Raw genomic sequence first — 23,557 nt, 5'->3', positions numbered from 1 at the left:
CAGCTCCCTGAACAGTTGCCATGGCAACCATGCAGAAAACATTGAAGCATCTTGTTGGCTGAAAGCAAATCATCCCCAAACTACAGAAGCTGAGTCTATTTTTTTCCTCCACCCTCTCTGCTATTTTGTATTTGATATGACAAAATACAGTAGAAATCAGGACGCCTGAGGCGCTGCAATGTTTCTGGTCGTCTCACCAAACCAATCCGTTTTCTTTGGTCCTTCACATTGGTAGGAACAACCGGGCAGTGCTGTTGTTTCATTTGTTTAATGATGCAATATTTGTGATTTCTTTGAAGGCAGAACGCATGCACTGTGTATCTCAATGCATCTGTGTCATGAGACATGAAATGAAAAAGACGCGACATGATGGGGCTCCTCCCCCCCCGTGTCAGGCTGAAAGATTTAGGACATGGTTTGCATGGTTTCTGTCTTTCAGGCATCATTTTGAAAGTAAACCAATAGAAAATGAGCCCAGGGTCGCCTGTCCGGACACGTGTTTTTGTTTATGTCTGAAATAAAAACCTAAATACACGGAAAGTGACAAGTAAATGAGTGGCGTGAGATGTCAATTGAATGCACACAGCTTGGTGGATTTCAGTCCTAATACAGATTTCATAGCGACTTGATGAGTAACTGTGTGCCACGGCCTTTTTAAGAAGGGTTGTGAGAGACTCTCGCTGTGCTTTACAGTAGGAGCTTGCAATGCTCTTCTGCCCTCTGCTGAGGTGTCTCCTGCCTCTCAGAAAGAAACAGAAAATCTCATCGGCGATGAGCTGATAAAAGTCAGGGGGGGCTGGAGATGAAACCTAATGCTGGGCTAAAGACAGAATTTAGCGCCGAGAATGTGAGCGTAGCGCCTCCCCTCGGGATTCCTGTGCTCCAGAAATACATCATGGTGACATCAGTGACTGCAGACCAACAATGAGCCTTTGTTGGGAGAGCGACTCTGAGGAAGCTCTCACTTGCAACTGCGGCCATTGAGACCCTGATGAATTACCGCCTCTGAGGGTTCGTGTCTCAGGCCTCATCCTCCTTCAAGTCTACAAAACGCTTCTGGTCACGTGGAATTGGATTCGGCGCAAGTGAATCCCTCAGGCCTGCGGCCCCAATGACAGAGTGTTCACATGTCCAGCAAGCCGGTGCAACTGTTGTTGGACCGGCCCGGTGACCTCCGCTATGAACAAGAGATTATAGTAAGTAAATGGAACATAGGACATTTATGGATTACAGACATGCTGGTAAGAGCTGGCTGTGGTAAGAAGGTATACGTGTGTGTGTGTGTGTGTGTGTGTGTGTTTGAATCTGTGTTTAACCAGGGATTTAGTTACAATCTATAATTGTTGAATCGCTGACGGAGCCACTTTGAGTTTCACTGTCTGACTCCCCATCAATACCTTCACCTTTTACCCTACAAGCATGAGCACACACACACACACACACACACACACACACACACACACACACACACACACACACACACACACACACACACACACACACAGGTTAGCACTTTATTTTTTATCACTATTAGCTATTTAAAGTATTTGCGTCTTGTTCTCGCTGGTGCTATATTATTTCTTGGTGATGTTGCGCTGCCAGTTTTTTGTCCTCTGAGGTGCATTTCTGCAGTTCAACTCGCGGGTCAAAGCCCAGGGGAGAAAGTGAAGCATATACAGAGTGTGTCAGTTGATTTAGATTGGATGGAGGTGTTTCCAGGGTAGCAAAAACGCTCCGCATTGGAATGACTATTCATTCACACAGTGGTGGTGCTGCATGTGCAGGCCTGGGGCAGTGACGGAAGTGTGGCTGCCAACAAGCACCAACCCGCCCCTCCCACCACCAGCGAACATCCAATCGCACTCTCACAGAGCCATGCTGGTAAAGGACACAGTGGCAGAGACTGGGATGCAAACCGTCAACCTCTCTACCTCCTGAGCTGAAGAGCATTCTTTACTGGCACTGGTTTGGAGATGAAGCGACTGTTTGAATTTCCTTGTTTCTGTTTTACACTCGGACCATCACATTATTATCATTTTTTAAAATGCACTTGAATGTTTTTTAAACTTATGTGAACGTACCGAGTGTCTGTGGTAAACTGTCCTGAAGTCAGTCCTCAGCATACCCAAGTAATCCGGATTGCCACACCTCAACATTTTCAAACCTAGGAAGGCAATATTTCCATGACTCATTAAGGTTCACTGAACCAATTCTAATATAATAGCACTTGGAAAAAAATTGATTTTTGTCAAACGGGTCCTAAAAACAGTGAACGGAGCAACACGGCACGGGCGTGGAAATGAGAGCGTGCGTGTGCTACAGCACACCCACGCTTCCCATGAAGAAAACCTGATACTAGTAACATCACCTTCTCCCAATTCCAACAATATTGTGTTTGAAATGTTCCACATTGCCAAAGCAGCGTGTTTGTGAAACTGTACACCGCAGCACGGGAAGCGTTGGCGATCCAGTGGGTGATCTCATCTGAGGCTCCGTCCTCAGCAGCAGTTTCCCAGGTCCCGCTGCAGTCTGTTGTATGGGCTCATTAACACTCGTCTCACATCTCCTCTTGTTTTCACACGGAACCTGCGGTGACGCCACTATTCCGACCCAAAAACCCCAAAAAGCATTGAGTGCCCGGCCCGTTCCTTTGGATTTGCTTTCACCTGGCTGATGGCTACGGATGTGGCTTTGAAGGACTTCCCCTCCCCAGGGATTTCCTCCATGGTCATCTGTGTTTACTTTCAGCTGGCGGGGAGGGTGAGACTGACATCATGGCGCCTGAAGCTGCTTGGGAAGCAAGAACTGGATCGCACTCGTCAGGTTTCAGGGAAAGCGAAGCCGCGCTCTGCTGCCGTGAGTCACACTCGGGATGGGAATGCCAGAGACAATCAGATGCGCAAAGCCGGGAAGGCATCCAGACAGCAGGATCGAACCTAATCAAACTTCTCCCAGGAGTGTTTTCTGGAGTCCATTCATGACAGATCGCTGAAGCAACGAGGAAGAACCTCAGGCCTCGGTCGTCACGGATCGACGCGACAACAAACGTCCTGCAAAATGGTCCTTTCCGGTCTGCTCGTCAAATATGCAAATACATAAATGAATCAACTGAAGAGTCACGCTGCAGCTCCCAGAGGGAAAGCGGGAGTTCTTGTGCCACTTGTGCGCAGCTGAATAGAAACTCCCACTTGGTATGGAAGAGAATTAGTTGAAGACACCTGGAGACGGGCCAACGGTAGGCGCTGCTTTGCCAAGTGAACGCGAGCGGTCGACTCGTGTTGAGTTGAAGAAGACGGCGGCACACGCAAACATGTGGCTAATGGAAACATTTATAGGACGGGCCGCCTTCCCCCACTGCTGAGCGGGACAGAAGTGCGAGGGAGGAATCAAGAAGAACGAGTCGACGTTGGTCGGACTCAATGTGGACACGAGTGTTTTCTGACTGTTCACTCTGATGGACTGTCTGAAAATCACTGTTGGGAGATGAATAATAATAATGCTAGTAGCTAGTAGTCACATGAGAGTTCAATTCCATTAAACTATGTCAAATGATATAGTTAGAATTTGGCTGAGAATGTACAACTTGTTTATTGTTGTACCTGTTTGTTGATACGCAAGTAGCAGCCGTCAGAAGTGGAGGGGCGACAATAAGCTGCCATTGGAGGTTCATACTGAAGGTAGGCCGGCTCGCGCCCAGCGACAGGTTTGTATTGAAGAAAGAATTGAGATGGAATTTAGATACGGGGAGCGGGAGAAACTCGCAGAGTGGCACGTAAGTCATGATCCTCTAATTAGTTGTCACAGATGACAACTTTTACTTTGTATTTCAATAAACTACTCAAACACAAACATGAAACAATTACACCAGTTAGTTGTTGTGCGTTGTGGCTGTGAAGGGAGAAGCAGAATTTTGAATTATTTTCAAAGAAAACTGAAATGAAACATTATTTCATTTCAGTTTTACTTTTTTTTGTACAATGTTTACTGTATCAAATTGTAAATGTAAGTACACACTGTGCATTTGTTTACATGAAGGTTTGACTGACAGCTTTTCCGCCAACCCAAACAAACAAACCAATGTGGTGGTCAGCGTGTACGACGTTATTCAACCATGCGAAACAATGGTATTTTAGACAAATGTTATCTTCCAGTCGGTGTTTTTCTGGAGCACCGCCCCCACGCCATGGCAGCGTCTTGCGTTCTCTTTATGACGATGTCAATGTAGGCCCAGAGCACTAGCTTCAAGCTAGCCACACCATTTCAAAGCATCACATCGGGCTTGTTTATCACCTCCGCTGCCTTAATCCTTCGCAGCACAAATATGTACTGCGTTTGACATCAAAGCCAAAAAGCATGAGACACACAGATGAATGTGCCCGGATGCTAATCTGTCTCGACAGGTGGAACCTCCGCAATATCAAGCAGCCTTTGCAGATTCACTGGCGCTGTTACATCAGCCCACAAATGGCCTCAGCCGCCCCACACCAGCCAGCAAACACTTAGCAAACGCACAAGTAGCCCATTAGCAACTGCCTGCACACATTCCCAACTCATGGAAGCGTCTTTGTCTCAAAGTGCAACAACTGTTTTTGGATAACGTCAGAGGACCACTGAAGAAAATGTTGCGTTTCATTTATTAAGAAAACAAGGAGCCTCAACTCCACCACCAGACTGTTGCACACCCGCAGTCTGGACCTGCTACACGTGTAACTTGCTCCAGTGCAACTCTATCATGCAGTGCAGTACAAATCATTTCCATTTTAATTTGACATATTCAACTTTAGATGCAAACTGTGGGTGCAGTCACAGGTCTCTTATCTTTCGAAGTGATCGAGGTGTGAATCAAGTCGATGTGGTTGCAGAGAAAACATTAAATGCAGAGGGAGTCGGTGGTCACCTGGTGGCGCACGGGCAGATATAAAGCAGAATGAAGCCCCCAAGGCTGAACTGAGGGCTGCATCAGCATTAAAGTGGCCCTCAGAGGGATTGCTCGGAACTGTAAGACTGCACCTTGAGTCTGTTAATAAAATGAATCTAATCTAATCTACGACTGCACAGGTTGGATCAAAAGTCAGAACTCGCTCGCTCCGTATTTTTTAGCATCTTTATGCATTGGTTATACCAATACTGTATATACAACTGCGCTTCAGACTCCCCACTGTACACGTATGGTTTCGCTGTGCTATGTTGCCTTTACAGAATGCAGCCAGTGAAACAAGCAATTTCAACACAGAACTGGATTCTTTATTTTATTTTTATTTATTTATTTATTTATTTTTGGGGGGGAGGGGGGGGGGGGTTACCACATTCCTGGAATAACATTTGCTCCTTTTATTTTTATTCCATATGAAAATGTGCTACTATTGGGCGGTGCAGCGCACACACACTGATCCACCATGTCTTCCTTTACAACTGCTGGCGAGCTGCCATGCATTGTGGTGGAGATCCACGTTCCCAGAGGAGGACTCGGAACGACCCACAGTCTTTCACCTTGAACCATCTGGCTCCACATTCCTCCTCAACAATGGCCTTGTGTATGGACAGAGATGGGCGCACTTTCTGGTGCCATACAGAACGCTGCTTGCATTATGTTGGCATGAAAAAGAAACTCCCTCCCTCCCTCCAAAAATGAAAAAACAAAACAAAATCAATCCGTCCATCCATCCATCTATTTCTATATATGTATATATGTATATATGTATATATATATATATATATATATATATGCACATGAATGGATATATGTGTATATATAACATTTTTTATCTTATATAAAACTAAACATTATGTCTGCATATATATACACACACCCACACACACACACACACACACACACACACACACACACACACACACACACACACACACATGTATTAATACATATATATAGAGAGATCTATTAACGTAAAGTGAACATTGTAAAATGTAACATTGTATTGAAGCGCAGAATGGTTAAACACACATACACACTACTTTTATATATATACACTAAGCAGTGGTTTGGTGAGCATTGTGTGCAAGTCAAACGCACCCAAAGGTTGTGCGTTTGTTCTGTTCCTTCTGCTATGTGAAACTGTTGACGTTCCACCTCCTTCCCCTACAGTCAGTGGCCACAGTCCCTATTGCAGCCACAGTCAGTCAGTGGAAGCACCACTCAGTCAGGTCTGGTCAATTTGCAATCATTTGACTTCTGCACGCATCTCAACTCATCTAAATAATCTCATTTTCATTGATGTGAAAATGTTTTATATATTGAATATAAAAACAACCTGCCGTATGGACGTGAAAAAATGTAAGGTTGCTATCAGACAAAAACTTTATTTCAAGATAATAAAATAACAAGCGATGGTGAGGAAAAATCAGTAGAATAAAAACACACACAAGTTCTTCAGCTTCTGAGAAACTGCACCAAAAAAATGACTTTTACTCTTAATTATTTAAATCATCTCCCGATGTGGTATTCATTCTTACTTTGGTGTCATCTGGTGGCACTTGCTAGAATTACAATAATTATTCCAAAGACGTTTTTTTTTTCATGTCTTTAAGTCAAATGTGTTTATCGTTGACTGTCCATGCAAAAGTCCATCCCTTGTGTGTTTCGGGAGCAATTTCAAAGTCTGTATGTGCATTCCTGGCTGGATTTGCCAGGTCAAAATCAAAATGCACTGAAACCAAATACTTCTTTGACCCGACAGTTCTCTAGCATTTTTTTTTTCATTCATTTATTTATTTATTGCAAGGCAACAATCTCGCTGTGCACTTCATTGAGTCCACTGTGCATCCACGTCTCAACAAAAGCTGTCCTAGACGGTTGTGTCATTTCCAAGAACATACTGAAGTCACCCCCCCAACCCCCCCTCCATGACCTGCAGCTTTATGCTCTGACCAAATAGCATCAAAAGCATTTTCAGAACTATTTTCACACTGCTCATGTCATCCCCATACAATTGTTCTGCATTTGCTGCCTGTGCGTATTCACTTTGAGGGAGCACAACAACAACTCTGGACAATAACATATATATTTTTCTTTTTTCTTTTTTTTAGCAGAGCAGCAGCAGCAGCAGAAATACCTCAGCGGCGCTCGCTCAAGATAACTTGTCTGCGGATGAAACGCTGGTAAATATTTAATTGTCCTCCTCTGTCACCTTTCATCTGCTTTCTACGGCTGAACTGTGTGTAACCCACGAGACAGACTGGCACACATTAAATCCGAGTGCTGCGGATCCTCTGATGCTGCTGCTTTTCCATTAACTGAGAGATAAGGGTGGAAGATGGAAAAGAGAGAGAGAGAGAGAGAGAGAGAGAGAGAGAGAGAGAGAGAGAGAGAGCGAGCCAGTGGTGGATGGTGGACAACAAAGAGCTAACTAAGCTGTTCACACACACACACACACACACACACACACACACACACACACACACACACACACACACAGTCTTTGCACACAGTGAACAGCCTAGTAGCAGCAACTCATTTCAATACAAATAGAAAGCCTTACTGGAGATTTTATTTGTTTTGTTTTTTTTAGTTTGAACTAAAATGAAAGCAACATGCAGCGCAATAACTGAATTTAAACCTTAGCTGTTGTTGCTCATTTAGGCGCAGAAATGCCCTTCAAGATAAAAAAAAAAGAAAAAAAGGAAAAAAAAAGGCGCAGTTCGTATTGCGGCACATGCGGTTGTTTACGGCGCTAATGAACACAATTGGACCATTTAAAGATCATCATTCGATAACGACGGGAAGCTCCAGTCGGTGGGTGTTTACTAAAGTGACTGAAGGCGCGAATAAGGGAGGTTGGGAGGTGGTGGTGGTGGTGGGACCGAAGCTCCCTTTGTCCCTCTGCAGCTCCCCCCCTCCTTCTCCTTCTCCTCCTCCCCCTCCAGCATGACAGGAGCCCCGCTCGCTCGCTCGCTCGGTAGGAGCAAAAACATCTTAGCGCCGTTTATTCCCCCCGACTAGCCAGCTAGCTAGTTAGTTAGCCCAGCGGCTCATTTAGAGCAACTGTGGCGGTGAAAGCGCCTCATTAATGACACCCACGAAACGCGGATAACCTTCGGTAGGTAAAGTCAACATGACGTCACTCAAATTAATAATAAAGCACACACAACGAAGCAGATTAGCTGAATGTGTTTAAACAAAGCACTTTCAGCTTGTGCGTGGGGGTTCTGCACGCCCCTCGTCTTAAGAAGCGGCTTAAATCCGTAGAAAGCACCAGAACACGTTACATTTACCACCAAGTCACTAACTAACCCACTAACTCACCAACTAGCCGCCACAGCAGCAGCAGCATCAGCACCAACACCTCCGCCGTGTCACAAGTGCACACCGCTCAGGAATAGTAATAATAAGTGGGGGTCGTTGGGGGGGTAGAACAGCGTGGTGAAAGCGAGTTCCGTGAACGCAGCACCGCCACTATGTCCACACAGGGCTCGTCGAAACAAGGGGGATGAAAAGCCATTCACAGCAGATTAAGTCGGACGCAAATCCAAGTGTTGCCCACGGCGTCCTCCTGCAACCTGCTCCATGTGCTAAACAGGCACATTGGCTCGCTTATTATTGTTATTATTATTATTGTTATTATTATCATCATCAATACTATCATGCTGGTAGTAACGTAGGAAACCGACTCACCCGTTGTTCCTGCTCGTCTTTTCTCCAGTTTCCTCTCAAAAACAGGCGTGAGTCCACATCGCCGTTCTTCTTCTTCTTCTTCTTCTTCTTCTTCTTCTTTGTTTTTTTGCTGCCCTCCTTCAGTCTCAACCTGTCGCTTTTAATTGAGCGCGGAGATCAGACGCCGTGTGTGAAACACGAGTCCGAGTGTGAGAGGATGAAACGCCTTTTTTTCCTCCGCTCCTCTCCTCTCTACGAGCTGCATTGTTGACATTGCCTTCCTGACGTCATGCTGGCCCCCATTCACAACAACGGCCAAGCCCCCCTCACTCCCGGCGGCACGGATCCCCCTCCCCGCAATCCGCTTGACGCTGCATCCGACTGTCACACTGCTGCTCACAACAACAACCGCGGCGGCGACGACGACGACCAGGGCAAAACGCCGCGTCGTTCAATAAGCATACACAGCATACAAGTATACACATTAGAAGAAGCAGCAGCAACCTTTATTACTCACACACTGGGGACGTGTGCATAATTACAGCAAGAAGAATGAAAATGATATCAATAAAAAAAAGACAATGAAGAAATAAAAATGAAAATATTTATACATTAAGAGAGGAAAAAAAACCAAGATATTTGCATTAAATTGACAGTTGGATTATTTTACAAGTTATAAGATAAAATGCCTTCATTATTCCCAATTTACGTAATCACAGCAACGATATAACACAAAGAGAAGAAAAATTATATTCATTTCAAAGAAATAAAGACAAATAAACATCATGGTAAAAAAGGAAAAGAAAACAACAACTAACAAGACGTTTGCATCTTATGGACAGTTGGACTATTTACAACTTACCTACTTTATATTGACCGAACATAATATTTAATGGTAATTTATGAACCAATCATGTTCACATCCGCACAATGTGAGAGGTGAAAGTAGTGTACATAAAAATATTAATATTAAAGTAAATGGAGAATCTCACCTGCCATTTGTACACAGTCTATAGTGTGTGTGTGTGTGTGTGTGTGTGTGTGTGTGCGCGGGCGTGCGCTTGTGTGTACAATGCAACGCCAATTTAAAGTTGATAAAATGAACAAATGGACTCTGATATTTAAAAAAAAAATGTGTTGTTAAAAACAGGTTTATGCAAATTCTGCTGCTTGTAATGATACATTTCTTCATTTGTTCTGGTAAAATCATCAGAATGCAACAACCGATAATAAAAATTGATGCCCTCCTGTGGCATCAAGCTGTCTTGATAAACGGTGAGGTCACAAGATGGGTTCATTCTGAGTAAATCAGACATGAATGATAAATAAATCTTGAAAATGTAAACTGTCAGGTTCAACGGACATCTGTAAGATGAATGTGTAACTATTTTGTGTTCACTGTAAAATGTTCACTAGCTAAATGAATGAATAACTTGCCTGATATTTTGACCTTGTCAGTGCTATAATTATGAGATCTAAGGCAACTTGCACCTTTACTTATTGCATATGACCATACATAGAAAAGGATATACAGTGAAAAACTGGCCACCACCACCAATCAAAGATAATAATCAACTCTTGGGATGCTAATAATTTCCCAGTCTGAAGTATGCAGTTTGAACTTAAAGCGACAGGGAGGAAATCTTCAGTATTTGTAGTGTCATGATACTCATGACGATGTAGTTCCCCTAACACAGGGGTGTCAAACATACGGCCCACGGGCCGGATCAGGCCCGCAAAGTGTTTTTTTCCGGCCAGCGAGATGATTTTGCAAAATATAAAAAATGCAATTTTTCAATGAAAGAAAGTGCTGTTCTAAATGTGTCCACTTGGTGTTGCAATATCGTTTCTGCTTCGCAAACAAACTCGATACTGGGGCTGAGCAAATCGCCACAAGTACATCCACTCACGTCTCCTATTGGCTGCCCTCAATTCCCCCTAAATGTCTCCTATTGGCTACCCTCATTGCCCCAGAACGTCTCTGTTGGAACAGACAAAGCTGATGCAGAGCAGCGTTGCCAACTTGGCGACTTTCTCCCCCCAAAAAGTCGCTATTCTCCCCATAGCGACTTTTGTTTTTGGTCAAAAGCGACTAGCGACAAATCTAGCGACTTTTCCTGGTGTTGTTACGTTGCGATCAAGTGCAAATTGTCAATTATGCAAATTAGACGATGACGTCATTTGACGACTTTCAGGACAGCCAATAGCGACTTTCCTTACTGAGGAGTTGGCAGCACTGACGCAGAGTGCAGAGTGCTCAAAGAACACGAACGAAGTAAAACAAAGAAAACAACTGGAAGTTGTTGTTATTTGTACGTTATTATTCCCATCCCATGATTTTACCGGTCCGGCCCACTTGGGAATAGATTTTCCTCTATGTGGCCCGTGAACCAAAATGAGTTTGACACCCCTGCTCTAACAGCACAGGACACCCTCAGCTAAATAGACTGTGGTGTCATGTCGTGATACTACTAACACTTCAGAGGGTCCGAATCCCTGCAAACTCAGAGAGCTTGACTGACTGCAGGCAGATCAGTGCTGTTGCTGCATGCAACGAGCTCGCCAGATGATGACACATTCACAACAATGTTTTCCTTGATACTCAGCCATACCTTGCGGTTTGCTCTTATGTACTGTGCAAACATACACACGTCTTGTTGCTGCTCCCTGCCTGCCACTGAAACCAGTGAAGCCCTTACTGATCTGCGCCTGCGCCTGGTTGCACTGTGTTCAGCCCGTCTGCGGGGTTCCATTGGCAATCCAATGGTCAGACTGAGAGGGTGAACATAGAAATGGAGACAGTCCTTCCGTTTATGTCCAAGAATCCGTCCCTTTGGTCCACCGTCCTCACAGACCGAGGACGTGGTGGTCTCACATTCTCAGAATTTCAGACTTTCCACAACTCTTCTGCCTGTCTTCTTGGTACCGACCCAGCCTCTTTCAGACTCACCTGCTTTGTCCGCCTCTTGGGACATTGCCTCAGCCTTCTGTCCTTGACCACACGTTCTACCTGTGTCCTTCTAGTTCCTGGTTGCCTGCAGTTGCGAGGCATTTTTCCCAGACAGTGATCGGTTTGAGTGTCCCTGTTCCCTGTTCCCTGTGTGTGTTCATGTTTGAGTGAAGCTTCAGCCTCACCGGCTTCGGGACGAGTTGCTTCTCCACCCCTTGCTCCCCAGATTGCCTCTCCAGTTTTGCTCATCCTGACCAAGTCTGCTGTGGTCCAGCCTGTGAACTGTTTGACTGCCAGAGACGTAATTAGAGACACACTTAACCAGTCAACCTCTCATTGAGCCTCTCTGTGCTGCTTTGGGGTTCGTACTACACCCATCACAGCATCAGGAAAAACCTTTGTGAATGTATCTGGGGACAAGTAAAAAAACATACCCCAAATCTCTTCTGTTAGTCAGAATGATGTAAAATCAATGTCAAAACACCGGACTATGCAGGTACCGACGTCTTTGCTATGATAACAAGACTCACATGGCATTTACATTTATTTAAAGGCAGGTTACGCCAGAAGATGGTTTGAATGAGATCAAGTGCAATGTTACTGCCAGTCGAATGGAAAATAGATAGCAGGCTGCGAGAGCAAATTCGTTGTGCATAAGCCATTCCCAGCAACACATTAGGTGCGATATGGCTGTTGTAATCCTGTGGGAGCTGCTGAGGCTGTTACATTTTATCAGTTAACCACAGACAGACACCTCTTGGGCCTCAATCTGAGCGGCTGGATTCAGAGCAACCCACATCCTCAATGTCAAGATGTTATAAATAGCCGCTACTGATGCGCAGCTCCTCTGGCATCTAAGATCACCTCAGCGGGGGGATTGGATGTTCTCACCAATGAACCTACGGGTACTCTAATGGGCTTGGGACCAACAACAGGAAAGACCAGCTAGGTGTCTGTCTGTGTCCTGCGCCCTGACAGCAGAGGAGAAAAGTTTGTGCTCAACATCGGATTTCTTGATTTTATTTCCATTGCTAGAAAAATACCATAGACAGTACACAGAATTACAAAGGTGGTGTGATTGCTCAGCCATATCTCCAAAACATGTCTTTACTTCCCTTTGAGGACTATCAACAGCATTGCTATCAGGGAGTGGTCACCTCAAAACTGTTAAGCTAGCAAAAAATGGCATTAAATTAGCCATGAAATGCAGCTAGCTAGCTGTAATTTCATGGTTGAACCAAACCAAAGAAATGCTTCTTTTCCAGGGTATTTCAGTGTTTCTTATGGACGAGTGGTGAGTGCAGATTTTAAACCTTTTGGTTTTGAAACTATGATGGTGTGACATCAACTTGTTTTGCTTGAAATAATTGTAAAACATTTCAAAACGAGCCCAGGGGCCTGAACAAAGTGTCTGATATATAATGAAAGTGTCAGATTCCAGGGTTGATTTATTAGTATTCAGTGTTCCTGAGTGCAGCAAGTTCACGGCCCTGGGCTGAATCAGGGGCCGTCTGCGTAAAACATTCTCTCAAGCAAAAGTTGCATAGGTTAGTACATGCATATTCACTTCACTCGTCTATGCTTGCACTCAGTGGGCGTCAAAAAAATACAAATAAAACATTAACACTTCACTGGTGTTTTGAGAAAGAACAGCTGTGATACAGAGAACCGCTGTTCAAAATGCAGGTAAAATATGGTCAGAGAAAGAAAGAAAAATTCTCCCCCCCCCCTTCTTGTGGCCGAATCCTCTTCCGTAGTATTGACTTCTCTTAAAACCATGCAACATTTTAAAAGGGTCGTATTAATGGTATTTACCTTTAAATTACACTCACCTGCTCTCAGCTATTCAAAATAGCAGAAGCTTTTGAAAACAATGAATACAAGACACACATAATGTGAAATATATAAAGTCCTTTGCATTTTAATGGCAGCCTGGTCGACGCCGACCCTCCATGAGGCCGTGGTGTCCACGGCCGCACAAGGAAAATATTTATTTTTTTTAAATGTTTGTTTTTTATAAGCTTCAGAACACAAAATAACTTTATAACAGATTAAAGTTTCCACAGCATACCAAGGGTTTCGGGGCACCTGCAGGTACTACCCAGAAAATTAGAATATGCTGAAGAGGTTGCTGTATTTCAGCAATTCAACTTAAAAGGTGAATGTGACATATTATATAAAGGAATAATATGCAAATCAATATATTTCAATTTATTTATTTATTTGCATTTTGCTGATCAGGTCTTGCAGCTTAAAAAAAACCCCTCACATTTTATAATAATTTTCTGAGTTTGTGGCTTTGTGGTTTTAATAAGCTGAAAATCTTAATCAGCAAAGTTACAACAAGGAACTGCTTGAGATGTCAATTTGCGCAGAATGGCTCAATAAAATGTGTTGCTTTCATCTTTTATGTTAAATTGCCAAAATAAAACAACTTTTACTTGATATTCTATTTTTTTGGGTGGTACCTGTATATATATGTATATGTATATATACGTATATATACATATATATTTACATATATATATACACATACATACATATACATATATACACACACACACACACACACACACACACATATATATATATATATGTGTGGGTGCACTCATATATGTGTGTGTGTGTGTGTGTGTGTATATATATGTACATATATATATATATATATACATATATACATATATATATATACATATACATATATACATATATATACACATATATATACATATATATATATATATACATATATATATATATATACACATATATATATATATACACATATATATACACATATATATATACATATATATATATATATATATACACATATATATACACATATATATATATACATATATATATACATATATATATATGTATATATATATACGTATGTATATATATATATATATATGTACATATATGTACATATATGTACATATATATATATATACATATATATATATACATATATATACATATATATACATACATATATATACATATATATACATATATACATATATATACATATATATATATATATATATTTAAGTCAACAGATGACACAGTGAGCTCTTTACTTTAGTTTCCTTTGAAAATTCACATCATTACAGTAGAGCTGAGAACCAGGAGGTCCCAAAGGCTACAAATGAAGAACAATTAAGGCAACTTGTGAACAAATGTTTGTTCATCACCCACCACTATACAACGCACTGAGAGTGGGAGAGCCCAGAGCAACACAATAATATCTCAAATAAAAACAATGAGTACATAAAATATAGCAAAGTTTTAAAACAGTCGCTTTCCAAACTTATTCATCGTAAAATGACTTTCACACCCCCACTCGTCTGTGCCTCCTTTACATTCATCATAAAAACAGAGCATATACAAATGTATAAACATAGAAACTTAAAGTTTATTTGAACAACTTGTGAGCAAAAAGTTCAAAGTTCAGGCGACTCTGGCCAGAGAATCTTTCTGGTCCTGTTGGGCCCAAAGCAGAGAATTACAGTGAGAATCAAATATAACAGCCACACCTCTAACTGAACCAAATACTGCTTCACAAGCTGCAACACATTGTTGACCCGTGCTCATCAAAGGACTGTTGTACTGCACCCACTTATCAGCTACACAATAGTAACACTGCTGGACGCTGCTGCTGCCGTTTTACCAGCAGCATTATTTTGAAAAGGTTATTTGCACTGCCACTGATTGTGTAGCTGTATAAATCAGTTTGGTCAGAATGTAAAGGTTGAGCAGTGAGCAGTGAGCAGTGAGCAGTGAGCAGATCCCCCGGCTGCTCCTTCTGGCTTCCTGCCAAAAGAAAACTGCACATCCAAACCCAAAGACTGAGAGAAGGAAGGTCGGAGTGAACGGACACATTCAACATCAGCCAGAGTGGAGACGCCCACACACACACACACACACACACACACACACACACACACACACACACACACACACACACACACACACACACACACAGGCTTATTGACAGAGTGAGACTGTGAGTTGCTTCACTTCACTAAGTTAGCAGGAGTTTATTCTGTTTGTCTTTCATGCATTTTGCTAAAGTTCTTATTGATCTGAGCTCGGAGGTTTTTGACGGACAAACAGCAAACAATTCCCAACCGCAGCCTCTGGACTCAGGAAAAAAACCTCTTGATCTTTATATTACTTTAGTACGCAAGCACATCGCTGCCATACCAGAAAAAAATAGTGCTCAGTATCACGATATAACGTGAAACTATCGTGATACTCGGTCATCGTCTTCATGTTACAATGCAAAGCTTTCATCAAATGTGAGTTTCGCGTTATAACGTAAAAAATATCAGGTAAAAACGGGAGTTTGGTGTTGTAGTTTGATCCTGAGCGCTGTGTTTTATTGTGGTGGGTCAGCAATGCGCTTGCGTACGTCACCTTCTCATTGTCCTTCGCTGGGTGCGGCGCCCCCTAGCTGAGCGGCAGTGCCCCCTAGCGGAGCGGCAGCGCCCCCTAGCGGAGCTGCAGCGCCCCCTAGCTGAGCGGCTGGTTGTGGTGGCTCTTGATGAGGCCCAGCTTGGTCCTCAGACCCTGGCTGTGGCTCAGCAGGCCGCTGTGCTCCTCCAGCAGCCTGCTGTGCTCCTGGAGGCGCCTGGATGCCGTCTGCTGCTCGCGCTGCTCCTGCTCCAGCTCGCAGGCCAGGTCCTGTCTGAGGAGTCACACCAGCCGGGTCAGAACCGCACACTCAGCCGTGTGTTCGGCCAGTAACACACAATAACACATGCTAGGGTCAAAGGTGCAGATACATTAAATACAACTTCATAAGGTAAATAGCTCAGATCCACATGTATTGACTGATATCATTATTGTTGTTATTGTTATTATTATTATTATTACCTGTGCGATCACTTCACAGGAAACCAAAACTCATTGGTTGAGTTAAGATAGAAGACTAAACATTTGTTCAGGATAATAAATTCAATTGAAAGCAGACTATCTAGCGATGGGATGGGCAAACTACGGCCCGGGGGCCATATGTGGCCCGTATGTTTGCTGCGTCTTCAGAGCCATTTCAATAAGGAGCCAAACACCCCGGTGGGGCTTAAAGACACTGCTTTGGTTGAAGCCCTGCTGGACAATGAGGTAATTGCAGGCGTCTCACCACAAGCAGACGATGAAGACGTTACAGCAGAGACATTTCATAGAGTTAACTGCTTCCTGTTTGTCTACAAATTAAAGGCTCCACTTGAACAAACACAGGAGAGTGGAACTGCAGTTGGTGTAGCAGTAATGACAGCAGATGTTTGACTGACTTCCTGAGGACCAGCTGGGCGATGTCGGCCTGGACCTTCAGGAACTCCTGGGCCATGCGGATGTGCTGCTCAAACAGAGCCATGGACTCCTTGGAGTTGGGACACGGAATCAGAGGCTGACACACACACACACACACACACACACACACACACACACACACACACACACACACACACACACACACACACACACACACACACACACACACACAAGTCGTCAGTCAATCGGTGTGCTCAAACAGCGTTTCTCAACTGGCGGCTCGCCACCAGCAGGTGGGTCGCTGCCTTGTTTTCAGAGTAAATGTCCAAACACAACAACAACAGTGAATAGATTTGGGTTGTGAGTTGATGATGATGATGATGAAGGTCCTGAGACCCACTGACTTACAACACTAAAAAATGATCAATAATCTGTCTACACAGTGCAGTCCTACTCTTCATATTGTAAAGCCAAAGTGGCAAATTTCCAAATGTGAGTGCTGTGATTTGATGATATGAATCAAATAGATGAGCAGCCTCTGAAGGTATTGCTGAAGAAAGTGTATAAAGTGCTTTGCACTTCCTGTGTTAGAGGACCGTGACCTGAACCACACTGCATGAACTCAGGTCAATAAACTCATCAAACCAAACTCTGTCTCTTTTGTCTCAGAAGATCCACCAATCAAACGCAACTTCTAGCTGCAACACCCAGACATGAGGCACTGCTACCTGTAGCCTTGCACCTGCAGCGGTGGCAGCAGTGGCAGATGAGCTCTGATATTTATTGACACACAGTGAACTCACCTGCAGCTGGGGAGCCAGTTTCAGGTAGGACGTGGAAATGGGGCCGTCGATGCCGTTGGTGGCTGAAACACAAACAGGACTCAGTCACTGACACGAACCTGGAGCCGACACCTGCGCTGCCTATCTGCCCCCTAGTGGCGAACAGAGATCACTGCGAGTCAACAGCTTCAGAGTCCCGCAGACGGGGAAGTGATGAGGTACTGCTGAATGACTTGTTTGATGATGGGAACACACACTCACTCACTCACTCACTCACTCACTCCTCTTCTACAGCCATGGTCCTGCACCCAGCTGTCCTGCACCCAGGTCAGCAGTTCATCAGAGCTAAGACCAACAACAATCTCTCTCTCTCTCTCTCTCTCTCTCTCTCTCTCTCTCTCTCTCTCTCTCTCTCTCTCTCTCTCTCTCTCTCTCTCTCTCTCTCTCTCTCTCTCTCTCTCTCTCTCTCTCTCTCTCTCTCTCTCTCTCTCTCTCTCTCTCTCTCTCTCACACACCTGCAGACTATTCACAGTTCCTGAGTGTGAATCTTAGGAGGCAGTTTTCAAAGACCTTGAGTCCATGTGGGACGACTGCAGGCCTTCTATCCTCTCATCCTCACGCTGACCCTCCCTCCACTCTGCAGTGGGAAGCAGCAGGTTGCTAACAGGTCGGTTGCTAACAGGCAGGTTGCTACTACCGAGCTGTGGCGTCGTACCGCAGGGGCTGAAGGTCATCCTCAGCTCTGATTGGCCGGTGGTGCTGCTGCTGCTGCTGCTGGTGGCGACGGGACTGTTGGAATGTGTGGGACTGTGGGAGCGTCCAGCTTGACTCTCTGCACTGGATACCCGGGACAGGCCGGTGCGCAGGGTTGCAGTCTAGGAAAAATCAAATTGTAATAATAATAATAATGATAATAATAATGATGATAATAATGTTAATATACAGTGAGGTTGAGGAGGGCGGTGCTGGTGGTGCAGCTCCGTCAGCTCTGTGCTTGACTTCACCTTGCAGGGTTTGAACTGCAGAGGGAATTTGGCCTCGAAGCTCTTGAGAGTTTCCTCTGCGCCCACCGAGTTCCTGTGATCGCTGCTGCTGCCGCTGCTGCTGCTGTTCCTCTCGCTGCTCACCGTGCACTCGGCGTAGGAGGAGCCTGCAGTGACACGCACTCCGTCAGCACCGCAACACAACAGCTGAGCGACACAGGGAGCCCGCAGAGCCGCTTCTTACCTGAGCCAGCGGCTGAAGACTGGTGAGGAAGCTTCAGCGGCTCGTCAGAACCTGGGAAGTACTGGATCAGAACACAACCAGCACATCCTCAGCAGCTTGATCTTAAACCCTGCTGTTAGTTCCTAAAACTTTCACGTTTTTACACAATCAATTTTACATCGCTACGCTTACTTTTATTTCATACATTTGATTTGTCTTATTTTCATGATTGATTGATTGATTGATTGATTAATACTAATATCAATATGAGCTGTCAGTAAACAAAATGACAAGAGAAAGGCTGGAAACGATAATGGACTTGAAAGCAGAGGAGATTATTTCAATAGAAATTCCAGATTATGGGGGAAGAATGAACTTCTTCCATTGAGCCAGGTTACCTGCATCAGGTGACTCATGGTGTTCTTCACCTCCTCCATGGAAGGTCTGAGGCTGGGTTCTTTGTCCCAGCAGCGGGTCATCAGCGTCTCGATGGGCCTGGGCAGATCTCTGATCAGCGGCGGCCGAGTTCCTGCAGCAGGAAGCATTGCAATCAGGTCAGGAATCAGGACCAGGACCGCGCTCGCGAGTGGTGACGCCCCCTGGTGGTGCTGGGAGGACTAGCGCCAGCTGCCTCACCTCGGTGGACGGCCCACATGATGCAGAAGGCGGAGCCGCCGATCTCGTCGTGGGGCTTCTTGCGGGTGATGACCTCCCAGAGGATGATGGCCCAGCTGAACACGTCACACTTCTCACTGTAGTTGCTGCCTGCAGGGGAGACACAGTGAGGTTGGCTCACTGCACCAATGACTTCAATAGCACTGCTGTACTGAGTCCTGAGTCCTGAGTACTGAGTCCTGAGTCCTGAGTACTGAGTACTGAGTCCTGAGTCCTAAGCCAATGTCCCAGCATGGCTGAGTTCAAACAGCAGCACTAACAGCTGCTAGTATTCCACTCTTTACTCTTATTGACCTGCTGAACTATTGGATTGATTTTCACATTTTTGCCGCTGGTTTCGCTGTTTGTGGAAACACACAAACAAAAGAGAACAGGTTGTACAGGAAATAAACAAGTGTGATTGCTATGTGGACCAGGATTAAACAACATGTTGTGTCAGATTATTTCTCCTGGTTCTTGATTCATTTCAGTGGCTCTTTTGTTTTTCTTACTTATCTTCTTAATATTTGTTTTACTCACACAGGTTTGAAATAAAGCCTTCATTCATCTGCAGCTAGGAGATAAAAAGATAGATGGAGCGATAGATAGATACAGCAGATAGAGAGATATATAGAAGATAGATACATAGAGCAACAGATAGAAGGATAAATGGATAGATTTGTGTTGCCAGCAGCTTGAAGTGGATCCATCCAGACTGCATGCACTGTGTACTGACAGTGACAGTGGACGGTGGTATTGGTGCTGATTTCAGCACCACGCCAACACTCGTGGTTGACTGGGAGGAGGCTGCAGTACCTTCAAAGACCTCTGGTGCCATCCACGCTGCGCTGCCTTTGTTGTTGGTCATGTAGGTCTGAATGTCGCACGCAGTTCCAAAGTCACAGATCTTCAGTACAGTACCGCGGGACACCAGCAGGAGACTGAAGGAGCGCAGAGGACAACGACTGATGAGAAGGAACCTGAGCAGAGGACTCATCTCCTCCACTGTGTCACTGCGGCAGTGTCAACACTGTCCTCTCCCTCCTAAACACTGCAGGGCCATTTAGCACTCACACTCTGCAAGGTCAACATGCAGTTGCTTTTGTAGTCTGTATGGGTGATCTTGACATTTAGCATAGAAGTGAGGCTGTACAAGTGAATCCATACAATCAGCCTCTTCACCACCTGACACTTTCACAAAGGTGCAATAAACCCCTTCAGTGTGCAGGTGACAGGAAACAATCCAACCCTTCAAAAGATGGAAATACCTTCTATTTTCTTACTCTAAAAGTATTTCATTTGATTTTCATTAATACGATTTTCCTCATCTCTGCACTACAGCACTGCTGTCATTCAGACAATTTCCCCAGTGTGGGATTAATCCAGATATTCTACTCTACTCTATTCTATTCTATTCCAAGTCCTCCCTCATGTTTGCAGTCTGTCTTCATCAGGACGTCGCTACTCCGTTTTCATTCTCATTGTAAAAACAGTAAAATGCTTTTATTTTCCCAGTGCCTGGAGACTTTAAGGTGAAACTTTAATTTGAAAGATCCCCAATTAACTGCAACAGGAACCAAATGGATCTTACGCAGCTCTTTGCAACCAAAATAAAGAAACACTCATTTCCGCAGTGCTTCATCATCCGCTGTGAACCTCGCCAGGGTCAGACTCTTACTTTGGAGGTTTGAGGTCCCGGTGGATGAGGGCCTTGGGCTTCATGGCGTGCAGGTAGGCCACGCCCAGCGCACACTGCAGGCACCAGCTCATGGCGTGAGCTGCAGTGTAGTGGGGCTGAGGGTCTGCACTGTGCAACACTGGCCAATGGGAAGAGAGACGACTGTCAGTCAGTTCAACCGCACTTTGCTTCAATGTATTTGATAGCAAATCTCAAACTGCAGCGAGCACTGCGCTGTTTTTCTGACTCTGCATTAAAATACAGAGTTGACAGGATTCACTGCTTTCAATAAATACAAAATAAAAGCTTCTTAGACTAAAGCCATAGAATGAATGCATCACTTAGCAGCAACAGCTGTTGATGATGAACACTTGAAGACACACCAGACTTACGGTTGTATAAAGAGCCACATTCTGCATATTCCATGACCAGGCACACCTATCAACCAGGAAGTCAGGTAAGAACTTTGACAGATACAAAATAAGATACATATTATATTGACATGTATGTAATTAAACTGTCATATTTTGTGATGATGGAAAAATGATGAAAATAAATAATCATTTTATAATCTAAGCAAAGCCTTTTGAGTCATGATTAAACGACAATACGGTGACTTGTTCGACTCACAGTTGAGGGTTGCGTTACTTACGGGATTATGACAGGAGCCATACAACTGCACAATGTTGGGGTGATTCACTCGCGACAACTGGCGGAGCTGCAACACAAAGACACCTTGGTCAAAGTCACGGGGTGGTGGAGATTTTGCAGGTACTGTTGCAAAACTGTAGAAGAAGTAACGAGGGATGACAGAAATAACAATGGTGCTGAATGAACTGATGGACATCTGGGAAACATGGTGGCTCGAAGGAGAAGAAGAAGAAGAAGAAGAAGAAGAAGAAGAGGAAGAAGAAGAGGAAGAAGAAGAAGAAGAAGAGGAAGAAGAAGAAGGAGAAGAAGAAGGAGAAGGCCTTGATTAATCCCACAGTGGAGAAATTGTTGTATATCCAGTGCATTCATTGATGAAACAGTTGTGTGAATTGTTGCTGTAATTATGTGCATTTCCCCAATGTGGGATTGATGAAGTGGTTCTATTCTATGCTATAAAGTGGTGACTCGTCCAGAGTGTGAAACTGCTTCTGCCTCCAGACATCTTGGAAGGATTTGATGCATTTCATGGGCTCTGCGTGGGATCAGAAGAATATTTGTCGGTACCTCCACCAGGAAAGCGTTCCTCTCGTTCTCGCTCTCAATGGTCTTGATGGCGACGTCCTTTCCTTTCCATACGGCCTTGAAGACCACTCCAAACGTTCCTCTTCCAACGGCCTGAAACAAGCAACACCAACACAATGTTGAGGGCTACAAAGGTAGGAACAAAACCAAGGCACTGTTTTGGGTGCATCAGAGGTGCATTTTGCCCTCGTGACAGATTGGACGATGCCCCACATTTTACATCTGCTATAGGCTGGAACAATGATAAAACCTCACCAACAACGACAACAGAAACACTACTGTGACTTTCAGTTAACAACGTTCAAAGATTATTATTATTTTTTTTAGACACTGGGTACAACAGCAACAAAATAAGAGGACCATAAAATGTCCAAAGTCAAGGCACAGGCATCAAAACAGCGGTTGATTAATAAAAGTAGCAGCAGGCAAAGAGACTTTGCCACAAAAAACAAATTACGAAACACAAAATAAACAAATAAATAACGAGATAAAATGTTACATGAAATCAACATTTCTACTGAGCTGCTTTATAGTCGCAGCTAACTTTACCTTGCATAGAAACACTGGCACTGACCGAGTGCAATTCATTTATCCAGATACAGCACAATGTAGTATATACATTTGTGTTGATAAAAGAATAAAAATAAATCTCTGCTCATTTTAACTGGCGTCACTTTCACCGCTGCTACATTCACGGTCACATAAAGCTCTGAGGTTTGGTGCTAAATAATCGATCGCGGTGCGTCACTCTTAAGTTTACTTTCACCCTCCATATCTATGAACACATTCTATTCTTGTCTTTCACACCTGGGGAATTTTCCATCGACTCAACACAAATGGACATTTCCCCGAAAGCTGAGCTTGTAACTGAAGGAAAGTTTACCGCTTCAACTTCGATGTCCTCATATTGAATGTCCTCAAACAGGCCGCCGGCTGGAGTCTCCACCATCACGAAGAGCGACAGCACTAACACAACACCTGGACGGTGGCCAGCGCACGTAAAACAAACCACGAAGATGATCTCGGTCTTATTTATTTGTTAAAAGAGAAAATTGAGCGCTGTCCGCCGCTCGCATTTTAAGGGGGGGGAAAGAAAAGAAAAAAAAAACAGGGGGAAAAAGGCGTTTTTCATCGGTCGCTGTTACTTCAGGAAGTAAAAGAAA

At 44.1% G+C, this 23,557-nt stretch overlaps 2 protein-coding genes and 1 long non-coding RNA gene across 3 annotated transcripts in view; 1 reads left to right on the top strand and 2 right to left on the bottom strand.

Moving 5' to 3' along the window:
- The window catches only part of LOC142889135 (transcription regulator protein BACH2-like), a 28,033-nt gene extending 19,100 nt beyond the window's left edge, over positions 1-8,933 (bottom strand). Inside the window, exon 1 of the mRNA XM_076027767.1 lies at positions 8,630-8,933. The gene's annotated coding sequence lies outside the window, so the exon portion shown is untranslated. The remainder of the gene's footprint in view (positions 1-8,629) is intronic.
- A 1,369-nt stretch (positions 8,934-10,302) lies between these two features.
- LOC142888963 (uncharacterized) lies at positions 10,303-11,034 on the top strand. Its single transcript, XR_012926761.1, has 2 exons — positions 10,303-10,420; positions 10,836-11,034. It is a non-coding gene; the product is annotated as an uncharacterized LOC142888963 (long non-coding RNA).
- A 3,928-nt stretch (positions 11,035-14,962) lies between these two features.
- LOC142889139 (mitogen-activated protein kinase kinase kinase 7-like) lies at positions 14,963-23,477 on the bottom strand. Its single transcript, XM_076027776.1, has 14 exons — positions 23,278-23,477; positions 22,377-22,487; positions 21,814-21,879; positions 21,554-21,599; positions 21,162-21,300; positions 20,300-20,424; positions 19,466-19,594; positions 19,228-19,358; positions 18,851-18,911; positions 18,628-18,773; positions 18,339-18,498; positions 17,645-17,706; positions 16,862-16,977; positions 14,963-16,257 (listed from the first exon to the last, which is right to left on the bottom strand). Exons 1-14 carry the CDS (start codon positions 23,341-23,343, stop codon positions 16,083-16,085), a joined length of 1,533 nt encoding a protein of 510 aa, XP_075883891.1. The 5' UTR covers positions 23,344-23,477; the 3' UTR covers positions 14,963-16,082.
- Between the last annotated feature and the right edge of the window lie 80 nt (positions 23,478-23,557).

Source organism: Nelusetta ayraudi, unplaced genomic scaffold, assembly GCF_046127955.1.
Source record: "Nelusetta ayraudi isolate G7.1 ecotype Tasmania unplaced genomic scaffold, CSIRO-AGI_Nayr_v1 ptg000021l, whole genome shotgun sequence".
Lineage (NCBI taxonomy): Eukaryota > Metazoa > Chordata > Actinopteri > Tetraodontiformes > Monacanthidae > Nelusetta > Nelusetta ayraudi.
The sequence above is the reverse complement of the archived record's forward strand: the minus strand, read 5'-3'. Positions and strand labels throughout refer to the sequence as shown.

Bases quoted from the DNA above. Each gene is read 5' to 3' on its own strand.
- LOC142889139 (XM_076027776.1), bottom strand. From the start codon at position 23,343: ATGGTGGAGACTCCAGCCGGCGGCCTGTTTGAGGACATTCAATATGAG. The intron at 20,425-21,161 runs GTAAGAGTCTGA...GCGCTCCTTCAG, and splicing joins CGGGACCTCAAACCTCCAAA to TCTCCTGCTGGTGTCCCGCG. The intron at 16,978-17,644 runs GTGAGTTCACTG...TGTGTGTGTCAG, and splicing joins AACTGGCTCCCCAGCTGCAG to CCTCTGATTCCGTGTCCCAA.